The sequence below is a fragment of the Panthera pardus genome, unplaced genomic scaffold, assembly GCF_024362965.1.
Source record: "Panthera pardus isolate Hobbes unplaced genomic scaffold, ASM2436296v1 HiC_scaffold_20, whole genome shotgun sequence".
NCBI classification, from domain to species: Eukaryota; Metazoa; Chordata; class Mammalia; order Carnivora; family Felidae; genus Panthera; species Panthera pardus.
Genome location: NW_026526766.1, coordinates 63,064,500 through 63,081,023, shown reverse-complemented (window position 1 = coordinate 63,081,023; position 16,524 = coordinate 63,064,500). Strand labels below are relative to the sequence as shown.

Here is a 16,524-nt window from a genome sequence, read left to right as displayed (position 1 = left end):
AACCCTGTAGAATGCACCCACACCCACACAGTGTATATCTAGGAAAACTGATGGCTTATACCAATCACTCTGGGTTTTATTCTAGTTTTTAGCAAAGTTAAAGACAAACTTGTAAAGTGTAAGAGAGAATGGGAATGGGGTAAATACAGTGTGTTCTGGTATTAAAAACATCATGGGGCCCAGCTTGGTTCTTGGGGAATAGGAAGGATCTTTCATGCCTAATGTGTGCAAGGACTTTGCAAACTCATTTAATGCTATCGTGAAGTTGAGATCCCATTTTACAGAGGAGGTTATTAAGGCCTGCAGAAATGAAAAGAAACAAACCGACATAAAGCCTTGGCCAAAGTCATGTGTTTAGTAAGTGCTATAGCAAGAGTGACATTCTTCCCAGTTTCTCTGGGTGGCTCTAGAGCTCTGTAATTTACTAGCTCTGTGACTTAAGGGAATCCCCTAATCCTCTGGGCCTCAGTTTCCTCACTTGAAAAATGATGTCTAGGTTAAGAACTACATGGTCTCCAGATATCCACTGTAGCTTTAACATTCTGTGAGTCCAGTGAGTGTGTGAGCGTGATCAGGATTGGCTGGTTATGAGCCAACCAGGTATCGGATAAACACCTCCCTATCAGGCCAAGGTGGGTAGGGGAGGGTGAAAGTTAAAAAAAAAACCCACAACAGACAAACTTTGACAAGACCTCTATAAAAACTGTGTGTTCCCAAAGGTTCGTCCTATTTGGCGGCTGCTGCCTCGTCCACGGCTTCTGATACCTAAGAGGACTCTCCCCCACAAACTGTAAGTAAAAGAACTTCCTTTGTCTGCCTGGACAGCACCTGGGAGTAAGGGGTTAACAATGGCACTACACAGGTAGAGGAGAAAGTCTGTTTGCTTTTGTTTTCAGGAGAAACTTGATGGTGGCTGAAAATGTGATGTTGTACTGAAATGATTTTCCTCCCTAAGCGTGAATGCTCATCCACACCTTTGCTGACTCTTTGGAGGCAAAATGCTCAGGATGGATGTCAGCTCCCAGTGTGACCTGCATGAAAGCTCTTCTGTCTTTGGCCTAGGAGAAACAGCTTGAATGCTCTTATTTGGTTAGGTGCCAAGCATGTTTTGAGGTTCCTGCTCATTTCTATTCTCCCCATGACAACTGCTTAATTCAATGATTTGTTTACATATCTATTGCCTGATGTCATTTTCTTCATTCTCTTCCTATTCCTGCTAGTGCTGGCCCCGAAGCTCCTTTGTCACTTAAATGAGCTCCTGGTGTATGTTGCTTGTTACCCTTGCCTTCACCCACCGCTCAAATGAGAAAATGGAACAGGCTGGGAATTGTCACAGAGCACCATCATCATTTGTTTATGAATTGTCAAATTTCCACTTGTTTGATGCTTTCTGTAACATTTCCTACTTTGAAGATCCTACAGTTTAAGTTGTTTGGAATAACTCAGAAGCTGCTGACGTACTTTAGGATATTTGTTCTACTGTCTGAAAAATAGATGTGTTATGAGGATATGCTGCCTTTATGCACAAGGGAGGGGCAGAGAGAGAGAGGGAGGGAGAGGATCCCAATCAGGCTCTGCCCTGTCGAGCGAGCGTAGAGCCCGACAGGGGGCTTGATCCCATGAACTGTGAGATCGTGACCTGAGCCAAAATCCAGAGTGGGGCTGAGCCACCCAGGCACCCCAGGAGATTCTGCCTTTTATTTTTTTTTTATTTTTTTTATTTTTTTTATTTTTTTAACGTTTTTTATTTATTTTTTGGGACAGAGAGAGACAGAGCATGAACGGGGGAGGGGCAGAGAGAGGGAGACACAGAATCGGAAACAGGCTCCAGGCTCCGAGCCATCAGCCCAGAGCCTGACGCGGGGCTCGAACTCACAGACCACGAGATCGTGAGATCGTGACCTGGCTGAAGTCGGTCGCTTAACCGACTGCGCCACCCAGGCGCCCCGATTCTGCCTTTTAAAATAAACTTCTTTCTAGTTACCTAGGGCTCCGTTAGCCAATTGGGATCCAGTAGGGACTTGGGCTCTGCTGCCATTAAGCCAAGGCACATCTGGGGACCACCCCAGACCTACGCCAAAGCCTGAGGTGCTGGATGGAGACCAAGAAGTGCCTTTGACCTAGGTGCCAGTTTAGAAGAAAGAGCAACACTCAGCTCTCTTTCTGAGCTACCTCATGTGTGTTCAAAGCATCAGGGATCAAGCTGTCATAGGGCATCTCACTGTGCTTGTCACTGTGACATGGGGGTGGGTGGATGGGTAATGAAGCTGTGGGCATCTTCACACATCTATATGTAAAATCTTGCTCGCAGTGCCTGGAGGTCATAGGCTTTCAATGTATTAGCTCCTCATGTCTTCTTGAAAGCCCATCTGCCTTGCACATGGAGAAGCAAATGGACTCTTTACTCCCTTATATTTCCCTAGGAGTTAAATATTCATTTTTACAAATCATTATCTTTTCACAGAACCTCTTCAAGGAAGGCAGAAAGAACTGTAGGTTTCATCTGCTATTTTTCTAAAAAAGGATTGGAGAAAGGATTCCAAGTCAGAAGCCAGTAGGATGTGGTTTATAATCCCAGGGCATCACAATTTAGGAGGGGCATCAGACATATTCTTTCTGAGGTTCAGATTCCCCATCTTTAAAGTTGGCAGGGTTGACATCTCTGAGGTCACTTGCACTTCTGTTTTTCTGTGATTACCTTCTATTCTCATATTTCCATACAAACTTCTCCCAGATTTGTATATGTATCACCTGTTAATATATTACGTATAATAAATAATGTAATATATAAACCTATTCATTGAGAAAGCAAACATTACAAAAAATTTATAAAGTAAAATGTGAGGGTCACTCCATCCCATTTCAGTCCCCACAAGTAACTCCAGGGTGGTTACTCTCTGCTTACATAGATGCACAAACAGTATGTGTTATACTAGTAAAAAACTTTTTTTTAGGTTTATTTATTTATTTTTAGAGACACAGAGACGGCATGGACAGGGGAGAGGCAGAGAGAGAAAGAGAATCCCAAGCTCCATGCCGTCAGTGCAGAGCCTGATGCAGAGCTTGAACTCACGAAATTGCAAGATCACGACCTGACACAAAACTGAGAGTCGGATGTTTAACCGACTGAGCCACCCAGGCGCCCCAAACCATTTTTTTTTATACCTAAAAAAGAATGATACTAAATATTACATACTTCCTTGAAACTTGCTTCCCGCCCCCCCCCCCCCCATTGTAATAATACAATGTGAACAACTTCCCATCACACTTTAAAAACAAATTGGCTTGAGACCTCAGTGAGCAGAGGCTGGGGAGCACGGAAATCACTCTCCACGGTCACCCACTCCTGGCTATCTTCCTGTCTCCAGGGATGAACATTGGTCTGTGACCCTGTTTTATGATTAACAGAGGGGCAACATTTGTGCTGATGTGATACAGACCTTTAATCTCTCTGTAGAAGTTTAACTTCCCATAAGCAGTATTGGTTCAATTTGACCTTTTCTCTGTTTTTTTTTTCTGGTTGAATCAGCACACTCAGACTAAAAAAATAACTTGGTAGTATATAGAAACATGGGATCTTGGGTAATTATTTTTTTAACATTTATAAAGAGATATATAGTAATATCCAACATTTTCATAATGCATTATAAAACATCTTCCAATTTATCATGCAATTAATTCGACAAACATATTCGGAGCAACTACAATGAGTACGCGTGCTCACAAGTTACATTAGACCTGGCAACGAGACAACCAGAGCAGATATTAGCACCATTTATTCCATAGTAAACTAAGACTCAGAGAAGTTACTGACTTGTTCAAGGTCCCAGTGAGGAGGAAGCAGAGCCAGTGTCTGAATCCAGGTCTGTATGATCTAGGATCAAAACCCTGTGTGAATATATGAGATGTTTATAAATCGACAAGCTCTATAGTGTAAGGCTGATGAACCACAGCCCAAGGATTTTGGGTCCTCTGGGGGTGTCATCAACAAGTACTCTGGGGGTGTTATTGGGGACATTAGAGTCACCCAAAGGCTGATTCCTTTCACCAGGCTCACTCTTTCCTTGAAAGAGGGGAGTACTGCCCCTTATCCTAACTTTGTGCCTTATTAGTTACATGTCCTTGGACAAATAATTAAACTTTCTTATATTCTTTCCTTATCTATTATATAATGTGTGTGTGGGGAGGGGAGAAGCCCAGCTGCCTTCTGAGGGTATAATGAGGAATAAATTATATAATGCATGTAAAGCAATTAGCAGAGTACTTGGCAATAAATGGTCATTTGCTATTATTGGGTGATGTTTTCCTTTTGTTTCATCAGGGAAACATCTGTATTTCTTATTTGTTAATTCCTTTATGCAATTACCTGAACTGAGAGAGAAAATTTGCACTTTGGTCTGAAGGTCACCAATTTCAGGTTGGCTTTTATCCACATAAAGAACTAGTGGCCAGATTTAAAGTTAGTAATCCCCGAATACAATTTTAGGAACTAATATATAAATGAGGGGAAACCCTATCTTCAGGTGGCTGGGATGGGAGGGGTCTCGGAAGATCATCTTCTCTAGAGATCATTGCCCATTAGTCTATCCTGTCTGTCCCCAGTGACAGTGCTGTGGTTCCACTCCTTGGGGTTAATGCGAGAACCCCTGTTGAAGTGAGAGTGGCATCAATGACACCCTCTTGTGAATTAGTTCAGTAGCCATCCACTTCTTATATCAACCCTGCCTTGAAGGGATGCAGAAAATGTGAAGAAATTGATTTGCCATGCGGGGCAGCACTGGGTGGGGAGCTCTGCCTCATCCTAGCTGACACCATGGGAAAGTCTGTTAACTTCTCTGGGTATTAACTTGCTGGTTAACTAATGAAGATAATAGCTGCCTTGGTTACCCCATTGCTGAGTGGATTAAATGAGAACTGAGATGTCCCTGTGCTTGCAGGAAGTAGAAAGCAGGCATGGGGCATCTACCCTATGGATGAGTGTTTGAGAGGGAGAAGACCAGGGAAAGGAGGAGGTCATAGGATTGAATAGGACACCATTCAAGATAATCCTTACCACCATTTTTTTTTCTTTGATAGTCCAACACCTGAAAAATTAATCTTTCTAACATCCAGATGAGAGTGCTGGGAGCTTGCATTTTTGACTAGCCCAAGGTGGCAGCCGAACAGAGGCAAGATTCTTTTCAGAGGGCCACTGCCGAGGAGGGTGCTTGCATAGGGGATCTTCAAACCAGAGTCTCTCTTTGCTAGAGCAGTGAAGCTGAGAGGGATTGGAGCAGGGATCACTGTATGACTTTGGCATACAGAGTGATCCTAGAGTCCATGGGAGCCTCCAGTCCAGAGCCACTTAGGGAAAATCCTCCCCTTATATCCCAAATGGTGTCATAGGTGGTTGAATATAAGAAAAAAGAGCCTTGCACACCATACTCTATGTCCCAAAGCCGAAGGGAGGTTAACTGCAAGGCCAAATGGCAGTTCCTCCTCTCAAGCTTGCTACCCAAAGAATAATCCAGGCTAACAGAATAAAATGGGAGATGGCCATCGAGGCTGAAAGCCTCACTGTCCTGGCTTCAAGTCATCCAGAGCACCCAAAAGCACCAGAGATCCATGGAGGGATAGTCAATGACCGCAGTGCCATCTATTTGTCAGATTTGAGTGGGTCACTAGTTAGCTGGTTCAGTCTCAGAATCAGTGAACCCAAAGGTCTCCTGGAAGACATTCTATTTAGGATGACCATGAAATTTGGCATCCCACCTTCCTCCATTATGGCTAATTGCAACTACTTAAGCTAGGGGGGGAAAAACCCAGACCTCATTTGTTTATCCATTATGGACATGGTTCAGAAATAGAGGGGCCCACAGGGCTTAGTAGCATACCTTGGCTGTCTTGGTCATGAACCTGTCTGATCCACCTGCAGTTCTGTTCAGGACACTCCCACACTCTTTTCCAGACCTGTCACCATGGCCCACCGATTTCCAGCCCTCACCTCAGAACAGAAGAAGGAGCTCTCAGAAATCGCCCAGCGCATTGTTGCCAATGGGAAGGGGATCCTGGCTGCAGATGAGTCCGTAGGTGAGTGCAAGTAACAGCATACAAGTGTATTCTTATTTCTACAACTTAGCAAAGGCAATCAACAATCATATTCTTTCCTCTCGGAGGAGTAAAGGTACACAGCAGTGGGAGCAGAAGACCCAGTAAACATAGACATTTTGAGTCCTGTAGTTCCAGTGGGTAGATTTCTGAAAAACAAAGGAAGAGGCTCAAGCCCTCCATTTTAAGGCCCCCTTGCCAGCAATCATTTGGGTTTTTTTTTTTTTAATGTTTTATTTATTTTTGAGAGAGAGAGTCAGAGAGACAGAGTAGGAGCAGGGAGGGGTGGAGAGAGAGGGGGACACAGAATCTGAAGCAGGCTCCAGGCTCTGAGCTGTCAGCACAGAGCCCAGTGTGGGGCTCAAAATCTTGAACCACGAGGTCATGACCTGAGCCGAAGTTGGATGCTTAACTGACTGAGCCACTCAGGTGCCCTGCCAGGGATCTTTTGAATATAGACTATAGCAAGTCCAGGAACTCAGTAATAAGAATGAGGTCAGATACACAGACCTCTGCTGCTGAGAAGTCAGTGTAAAGTCAGCTAAGGAAGGTCAGGGAAGGCAGGGAAGTGTCCATATCTGGAACAAGGAAGGGCTTGTGGCTAAGAGAAGCCCAGGATGGCACAAGGGAGGGTTGCAGCTGGCTTCTATGGCCCACCATAAAATGATAGAAGCTAGAGGAGTCAAGAGCCCGCCCCATCCCTCCTTCTACTGTATAGTCTAGTCAGATTGAGGGCTGGACCTGGGGGTGGGCGGTGGGAGTGGCTAGAGAGGTCTGAGGGCCTTACAAACCCACTTGAACCCAATGGTGGCTTCCACCCACCTGGACCCTGACATGTCCATTCCATGCACTTCCTAACCAGCATCCTGACAGCAGCCCAGGTCTTTCTTGAGGGAGCCAAAAGGGAGACAGTTTTGAAGATCTGAATAAAACAGAGTCTTGCCATCCTGCTGAGGGTCGCTGAGCTAGAGTGGAGGAGGCCAGCAGTAAAGCCCTGGCTTGCCCCTCCAGCTGCATTTGGCCCACCCACCTTATAGGCACCATGGGAAACCGCCTGCAGAGGATCAAGGTGGAGAACACTGAGGAAAACCGCCGGCAGTTCCGGGAAATCCTCTTTACCGTAGACAACTCCATCAACCAGAGCATCGGGGGCGTGATCCTTTTCCATGAGACCCTCTACCAGAAGGACAGTCAGGGGAAGCTGTTCAGAAACATCCTCAAGGAAAAGGGGATTGTGGTGGGAATCAAGGTAAATACTTCCATTTCCACCTCCCTTCTGCTTCATCCCAGCCCAACTCTCAGCACAGTCACTGGGCCAACACTCTGGACACCCTCATCATCCAACTGTCATTCGTACTCCTTTCCAGCATCATCCTCCCCCTGAGGACCAGATCCTCTTCTAGACTTTTCTGCCAGTGCCTTCTTCTTCCAGCCAAGTTTTCTATAAGGTACTTTATCTCCTGGTGTCTCAGTTTCTCCATTTCTAAAATGGGAATGGTAGGGCGTACCTCATAAGGCTCTTATAAGAATGAGGAGTTTATAAAACAGCTCCTGTCACATAATTATTATTTATTTCAGGATCACTATTATTATTGAAGCATTTACCATTCATTCAGTTATAACTCTGTTATCTCAAACCACATGAGCTCAGGATTGAAAACTAGTATCAGTTGAGTGCTTATAACTCCAAGTGCTCCTTTAATCTTCCTTATAACCTCTGGAGGTCAGTTTAGTTATTATCCTAATTTTAGAGATGAGGCAAGAAAATGGAATTACAAGGCATAGCGCTAACTTGCCCACAGCAAGGCAAAACTGGAGCCAGTTCAAACCCAGGCTGTCTACCTCTCTGGCTCATGACCTCAGATTCTGGTATGCCGAGAGTAGGGGCTGTGTCTTTATTCTTTTGATTTCCTGGAATAATGTAGTGCCTGGTATGTGCAGGTGCTCATGAAATTTCTCTTAGACACATAATTTAAGGGAGCTACTCCTATATGGCACCTCTATATCCCAGGTACTGTCAGATTACTTCTTATTTACCAAGCTCCCGGTGTTTTCCATACTTTCCATCTTCTTAGTGTTGACACTCAGACATTGTTCCTTCCAGGTAACTTCCCTTCTGCTGTGGACTGAATTGTGTGTCTCTGCCCCTCCCTCCGTCCTGTTACTAACACACCTTTGGAATTCAACTCCTTGGCTTATGAAAAATGACAACTATTAGTACCAGGGGCTCTGCTTGTGTTTTCCTGGGGCCCATGACATCTGCTAATTGCTTGTTAATTATGTTCACAGTTAGACCAGGGAGGTGCTCCCCTTGCAGGAACCAACAAAGAAACCACCATTCAAGGTAAGGATATCACCCACTGATATGAATCATGCCAATATTTGTTAGAAATGATGGCAAGCAAAGAGGGAAGCAAGGGAAAACAAAATATGAATATCACACTGGTTTTAGAGCCACACACATCTGCTTTTCAATCCCAGCTCCTCTATGTAATAACTGTGTGACCTCTAGCTAGTCATGTAAATGTTCTGAGCCAGTTAAAATGGGATGACAATGTCTGCTTTGCAGAATAGTTGTGGGAATTAAATTAGATAAGGTACATAAAGTGCTTACCACAGTGCTTTGTGCAGAGAAGATACTCTGTACCTGAGAGTATAAGTTTTAGAGAAAAATCCAGCAGCAGAAGAGAGGAAAGGTCCCAAGTTTTGGAATCAGACTCAACAGGGTTTGACTCCTGGTTCTATCACTTCCCAATTAGACAATTTTGCAAGGTACTTCACTGCCCAAGTAGATAAGTATGAACCACAGCTTTGGGTTAGCTAAGCGGAATTTGAATTCCTGTTCTGTCACTTGTTAGCTATGCAAACTTGGTAAAGTCACTTAACCTCTTGTAGCCTGGGTTATCACATCTGTAAAACTACTATAATATTAACTATTAGAATTCTTATGGTAATTAGATGAAGTATGCAAAATTCCTAGAATCATGCCTGGAACATAGTAAATACTAAACAAATATTAGTTCCCTCTCTTCTTACAAAGTATAAAGCCCCAGATCTTTGGGCTCAGTATCGGGATTGATATTTATTTGCCTGGATGTTTTCAGTCCTTAAGCTCCACCAACTGAAAGGTAAGGCAAAGAAGAACTTCCTCACTTCATCAGTGCCCCATGGATCAGGGATAAGGGTGCAAGGAAGCCTTTTTCTCTTTTGTGACTTGCAGGGCTCGATGGCCTTTCTGAGCGCTGTGCCCAGTACAAGAAAGATGGTGCTGACTTTGGGAAATGGCGTGCTGTGCTCAGGATTGACAACCAGTGTCCATCCAACCTTGCCATCCAGGAAAATGCCAATGCCCTGGCCCGCTACGCCAGCATCTGTCAGCAGGTGCTCAGCCTTCCCCTTGAGCTAAAACAACAGTAGGAAAGAGCCTTCTTCAGAGCTTCTCTTTCCAATTTTACTATAAGTACATGAACCTTATCTCACCCCTTATCCTGGTGGCATTTTGTACCACTTTTGTTATAGCTAGGTATGGTAGGGTAAGATTTGCTTCCATGAGTTAGCTATGAACCCAAAGGCTGATGCCATCAATAGCTGCCCACTGCCAAAGCTCTATAAGCTGAGTCTTGCGAGTAATCCAGCCCCTAGGGCCAGGGCACTTGCTTGCCTATGCTCCATCACATCTAAAACATGATCCTCTGAGATCCCTAGCTCAAGAGTGACAGCTCTGATTTAGCCCCAATCCAAATAGTATCTTGGAGGATGGTGACCTGACACTAGTTTCCAACATACGTTGAAGTGTCCTGGGATCCCAGTTAACGTCTGATTTGCTTGTGTGGGTATTATGTTGGAGTTACCAACGTTCTCAGAACTATAAACAGTGCTTAATTCCTTAATTAACCCACACAAGGGGGATCTTTCTTAGTGATCTTGACTGCACTAAATGGGTGACAACTAGGTTATGAGGTAGCTAGAATAATCTCTAGCATGATCTGTATCTATAGAAACTATGGGTTTTTATTTTTTTTATTCACTCCCAGGAGAACTTTTTTTTTTTTTTTAACCTCACTGTGCTTTTTTGGCCAAGCTACAAATGCTCTTTAGAAATCCCATTAAATTTCTTTTCACTGCCTTTAAGTCAGTGAATGGTATTTCTCTATAAGGGCCCCATTTTATACCAATTGCAACTGTCAAACATCTTTTTTTAAGTTTATTTACTTATTTTCAGAGAGAGAGAGAGAGACAGTGTGAGTGGGGAAGGGACAGAGAAAGAGGGAGACAGAGAATCCCAAGCAGGCTCCTCGCTGCCAGCACAGAGCTTGACTCAGGGCTTGAACTCATGACACTGTGAGATCATGACCTGAGCTGAAAGCAAGAGCCCAGACGCTTAATCGACTGAGCCAGGTGCCCCAGGCAGCTGTAAAACATCTTCTTAAGGAAAGGATCACAGTGAGCAGAGCTGCTCTTTACCTCTTCCTTTTCCCTTTTTAGAATGGGCTGGTACCCATTGTTGAACCAGAGGTACTTCCTGATGGAGACCATGACATGGAACACTGCCAGTATGTTACTGAGAAGGTAAGTCTTGAACATAAAAGTCCCAATTCCAGGTGAAAAATCTTGGTACTTAACATATATCAGCTGCGATATATGAAATGTTCTTCAGTTGGAATCATTACGTAGCATTGAGAAGGTAAGGAGGTACTTATCAAACCTTTTTTTTTTTTTTTTGGCACAATGGTATTCTCCATATGGAAAAAGCACAGGATTTTCTGTACTAAGACTTGCATTTCACAATCCACGTCTCCAGCTGTGGGACCTTTGGTAAATCCTGTTATCTTTTTGGATCAGTTACATTATATGTAAACAAAGAAATTTAAAAATAAGATGAGTAAATGTGAAATTTAAGAAACAAAACAGATGAACATAGGGAAGGGAAGGAAAAATAAGATTAAAAACAGAGAGGAAGGCAAACCATAAGAGACTTTTAAATACAGAGAACAAACTGAGGGTTGCTGGAGGGGACGTGGGTGGGGATGGGCTAAATGGGTGATGGGCATTAAGGAGGGCAGTTGTTGGGATGAGTACCAGGTGTTGTATGTAAGTGATGAATCACTGGGTTCTACCCTTGAAGTCAATACTAGACTGTATGTTAACTAATTTGAATTTAAATAAATAAAAATTTAAAAACCTGTATATTAAAAAATAAATAAATAGGTAAAAATAAGACGAGCATCACGTGAGAAAAATGTAATTAGAAGGTACTTCATTCATACTTGCAGTGTAACCTGATTTCAGTTTCTCCACTTGCAAAAGTAGGTGGACTGAGATGAAGCCGGTTGGGAAGCTTTGGCCAAGCCTCATACCAGATTATCTTTGGCTCGCATCCCTGCGACATAAAAGTGCCAAGGTCAGGTGACTGTCAGGCTGGCTCTGGGTTTCACCTGTTTGGACCTCTTGTCCTTCAGGTCCTTGCTGCTGTCTATAAGGCCCTGAATGACCATCATGTTTACCTGGAGGGCACCTTGCTGAAGCCCAACATGGTGACCGCTGGACACGCCTGTACCAAGAAGTATATGCCAGAGCAAGTGGCTATGGCCACTGTCACAGCTCTGCACCGTACTGTTCCTGCAGCTGTTCCTGGTAAGGCTTTCCTTCTCCTCTGACTTGAGATCTTAGCTCTCATCCTGTGAAGGAGTTCCACAACCTCTTGTGTTTGTCTAAAAGTCTTTTTTTTTCCAGGAAACAGACCTCTGTATCTCAGAGGCAGCCAGCACTTTCCCTCATACTCCATGATACCACATATCCTGAGTCTGTCCAAATGCACAAAATCCATTTATTTCCTCAATATTTAATCACCCTCCTTATTTATTAAAGCCTTCTCTTTTTAGCCCAGTTAACCTCAGCAAAAGCTAACTAATTTTTCCAACCCAGTTCCATGCAAAGAGAAAAGATTGAGGCATCACATTTCTTTTAGGCTCATTGCTCGCTTTCTCAAGCCAGGCACATAAACTGGGAATAGTAGAGAGGAATGGCTTCTTTCCTTCCAGGTATCTGCTTTTTGTCTGGTGGCATGAGCGAAGAGGATGCTACTCTCAACCTCAATGCTATCAACCTTTGCCCTCTACCAAAACCCTGGAAACTAAGTTTCTCCTACGGACGGGCCCTGCAGGCTAGTGCACTGGCTGCCTGGGGCGGCAAAGCTGCAAACAAGAAGGCGACCCAGGAGGCTTTCATGAAGCGGGCCCTGGTAAGATGCTACTGCTTCTTAGCTACTTGATCAAGTGGATACTTGGAGCTTTCTTACCTGGGGAAGCATTGCTTTTTCTTCAGGCCATGATGGTATCTCCAGAGAGTGTCTGCTAGATATTTGAAAAGGTGGCATTAGAGCTCAGTAGGAAGGAGAGGGCTAGAGAGAGTTGTGAATTATCCACACTGGGAGCTTAGTTGATGACAGCAGACTGAAGGACAATCTCCACAGAGACACTGGCGAGGGAACATAAGAGGGCCAAGGACTGACCCCAGGCACCTTTCATTTTGGGGAGATGAAGAAGAAAGCCATCATGACAAGCAGCAATAATATGAACCAAGGATCCTGGGAACAAATGGAGACAAGTTTCAAGGGGATCAGTAGTCACACGCTACAGGGAGATTCAGAATAAAGGCTGAGGGAAAGCGGACATTGGCATTTAGGAGCATATACAGTGACCCTCAGCTCAACGATTTCAATAGAGAGAGAAGAGGAAAGGTTTCAGGAAGGAAGGTTGGTGGGAAAAGGCCCAGAAAGGATACCAGGAGAAATAAGGACTAAAAGGATTTTATTCAATCAGTAACGATTCCTTTTTGAATACCTAGTATGAGCCAAGGGCTGGGGTGAATAAAGGAGATGCAGATACCACCTTCAGGGAGCTTAGGGTTCAGCCAAATAGGGGAGAGCCTGGCATGTTTAAGTGTAAAGCAAAAGGAGCCAGAGGAGAGATTAAAGACAAGGTCAGTGGGGATAATTGAGAGGACAAGGAGTTAGAAGAAACAAGATTGCACGAAACTAAATATTAAATGCAGGTGGCAGAGTTGGTCTTGGAAAGGAGGGAAGAGGCAGCAAAGAAGAAAAAAAAAATGGGTTTGGAATCAGGTCTGTAGAGGTGAAGGGATGTAGCAGTTGATTCCAGTTGAGGCCATCTGTTGAGGGTGATAAGGGAATGGAGATTTCAGTCTTAATTAACATTGGGGAACCTTGGAATAGTTGTTGGAGTAGCCTGGGAGGAGACTGACCAGACATAATGGCCAAGCATCAGGCACGGTATGGCTGAAATGAGAGTAAATTTGTGGTGTGTTAACTTAGATCCTGAAGTTTCCTAATAGCTTAATCATGCAGGAAGATCCAGATCAATCTCAGTGGGAAATGGCAGGATAGCAGAGTAAAAGTTTAATAGGGAGCTAGGACAGTGCTGAACTTGAGCAATAGCCCTAATGTGGCTTGCTGATCACAGAGTAGGCTGGGCAAGGAATCAAGCATAGCCAGAAGTTTGGTGATGAGACATTAAAGAAAGGAAGGCCCCAGAGAAGCTTAGAAAACATCCCACAGGCATAAAAGAGGTTTGAGATTTTAGAGGTAGTTCTTGACTTTGTTAGGATGGAGAGCTGGGTCTGGCTGTGCTGATGTGTGGCTGAGGAGGTGGGGAGATGTAGCTAGTATGATGGAGGGATTGTGAAAGAAAGGGCTGGAAGGGCCATCCACACAAAACAAGGGAAGTTGAGTTCATCATTCAGGATGGTGGTTCTCAAGCTTGAGTATGCATCCGAATCACCTGGAGGGTGTGTGAAAATACAGACTTCTGGGCCCCAGCCACTGAAGTTTCTGATTGAGAAAAACTGGGGTCAAGCCAAAGAATTTTCATTCCTAAAGAAGTGCTTAGGTCCATGCAACATACTTTGAAAATCACTGTAGATGTAGAAATAAGTCCCAGAGAGAGCAAGACTATAGCAACAGTGACTTGAAGACATGATACCATCGAGGGGCGTTCAAATATTATTATTGCAGGTTTTGTAATTCTGGACTCATCTTTAATTGGAATTTATACAAGGAATCAAATGATAGTGTAATTACAACTCCAAAAACTTATATATTCTTGTGGACAAATATAGGTGGAAAATGGAAAAATTTTTTTGAAATATTTTTTTTGAGAGTGTGAGTGTGAGTGGGGGAGAGGCAGAGGGAGAGAGGCAGGGAGAGGGGAAAATCCCAAGCAGGCTTCACAGTGTCAGCACAGAGCCCAACTTGGAGCACGAACTCACCAACCATGAGGTCATGACTTGAGCTGAAATCAAGAGTCAGAGGCTCAACCAACTGAGCCCCTCAGACGCCCCTGGAATAATTTCTTTAATTTGCTGTGTTGTACCTCTGGCTATACCTTGCCTGGTCCTTTGGCATAATATCTGGACCATTTCCTAGCAAACGACTTGAACAGCCATTGCAAGCTTCTCCACTCTTCAGATTGAAATGTCCATTCCCTTATCACTATATCAATGAGAAGTTTCTCAACTTTTAGTACTGTTGTTGCAATACTGTTGGTACTAAAAAGAGAATTTCTCAGTAACTGACACAAACCTCAGCCTGCCTGAGAAATGCTCAGAAAGCTGGGATAAAAAAGGAGATAATGTATCATAAAAGGAAAGGAAAGCTATCAGCATCAATATTTAGCAAAATCACTGTAGGGAGAAAAAAAAATCCAAATGCAGGTGGAGCTGGTTTCAAAGGAGAGACAGAGAGAGTCAAGCACAGGGTTGCATTTGCTCTAACCCCATGTCCTCTCTCATGCTTGCTTTTTAGGCTAACTGCCAGGCAGCCAAAGGACAGTATGTTCACTCCGGCTCTTCTGGTGCTGCTTCCACTCAGTCTCTCTTCACAGCCTGCTATTCCTACTAGAACCTGAGGCCAACCAGCCTGCCTCTAGCTCTCCTACATGCCTTGGTTGGAGTGCTGAAAGAGAACAACTGACCTTGGACATTAGACAAAATCAGATTTGAACTACTGGAAACACAGTACCTGTTAAATTCTTAGACTCAATGAGAAAACATCAGTTACTAAAACATAGGTGTGAATATCAAGGATCTGACAAAATTTCACGCAATTTCCTTCCAACGGCTCCAGCTCCCCATGCCCCAGAGTATCTACCTAAGAAAAGAATAGACTTGAAAACAAAACCATTCAAATAACGACATTCAAATATCACAGAAGCTGAGTGCAGAGAAGTGCATCTCATTAAACAATCTTAGTAGTGATATGTTACGAAGGAGACAACTGCAACCAACAAAGAAATAAAATGTTCTAGAAGCCTTCGGCCAGTATCAGGTTTTATTTTTTGCTCTTGCTTCCAAAGGGCTCAGTATATTTCATTACCTTTGACTCTACTAGACATGACTGACATTAATGGTTAGGGTCCTCAACTTGGGCTACTCCTGGGAATAACCTGCCAAAAATTAAAACTCCCAGATGCTCAGCCCACACCACAGCCCAATTAAATCAGAAACTGTGGATGTGGGATCCTCTAAATATCAGGGTTTCTTAACAGCTCCCTTGGTGATTCCAACGTACAGCCAAGTTTCAGAGCTACCACGCTAAATTTCAAGTTTGAGGATATTTTGAAATGAAAGCCCTTCATAATATGAAACAAGCTAAAATGTAAAGTGATTTCAAGCAACACACAGAGTATTATGGGAGAATCAGTGTTGCTGTGATGCCTGCAGGGTTCCTCTTGAAGTGGCCCAGGTTTGGGGATATAGACTATGCACTCCCTCTGCACATCTAAGCATGCTACCTTGTTTTGCAGTAAATGCTATTCACACAATTATACTTTATTGGCTTTCAATTTTCAAAATTAACCTACAGAAAAAGCATTATAGACAGCCATAGTCAGAAAAGAGAATTTAACTATTTTAATTTTGTGCAATATAAAAATAATGATTTTGGTGGGAATAAAAGTAATGATTGAACTGATAGAAGCTAGGAAATTAAAGGGAGAGAAGTGAGGGAACATTAATTCACTTAGTGGGAAGTCAAGATATTACTAAAAATTGATGGATTAAGAAATTGTGCTTAAAAAAAGAAATAGTCCTCTAAGTCTATTAAAGGAAATGAATAGAAATCACTAAAATATCCATATGTATAATTAAATATAGGAAAAAGTAGTAAACTAAATTTTTTGTCTTGAAGAGTACAAAGATAAATGATACTGCTTGGAGTAGATACATTAAGAACTAGAGGCATAAGCAAAGTATTTAAGGCAGGAAGACAGAATTAGTCTAAAGGGGCTTTGTTTGAGGAGAGAGACCTGGGAGTAGGGCACACAGAAAATTTTTAACTCATGTGTCTCCACCACACTTGAGTATCTGTTTCTGTATACTTGTATTACTTCTCTAAAGACAGCTATATTCATATAAACAATT

General features: G+C 43.3%; 1 protein-coding gene across 1 annotated transcript; it reads left to right on the top strand.

Moving 5' to 3' along the window:
* The first annotated feature begins 719 nt into the window (after positions 1-719).
* Positions 720-15,417, top strand: ALDOB (aldolase, fructose-bisphosphate B). The gene is made up of 9 exons (XM_019454327.2): positions 720-790; positions 5,948-6,069; positions 7,125-7,336; positions 8,377-8,431; positions 9,308-9,468; positions 10,573-10,656; positions 11,547-11,721; positions 12,129-12,328; positions 14,909-15,417. The coding sequence occupies exons 2-9, from the start codon at positions 5,958-5,960 to the stop codon at positions 15,002-15,004; spliced, it is 1,095 nt and encodes a 364-aa protein (XP_019309872.2). The 5' UTR covers positions 720-790; positions 5,948-5,957; the 3' UTR covers positions 15,005-15,417.
* The last annotated feature ends 1,107 nt before the right edge of the window (positions 15,418-16,524 follow it).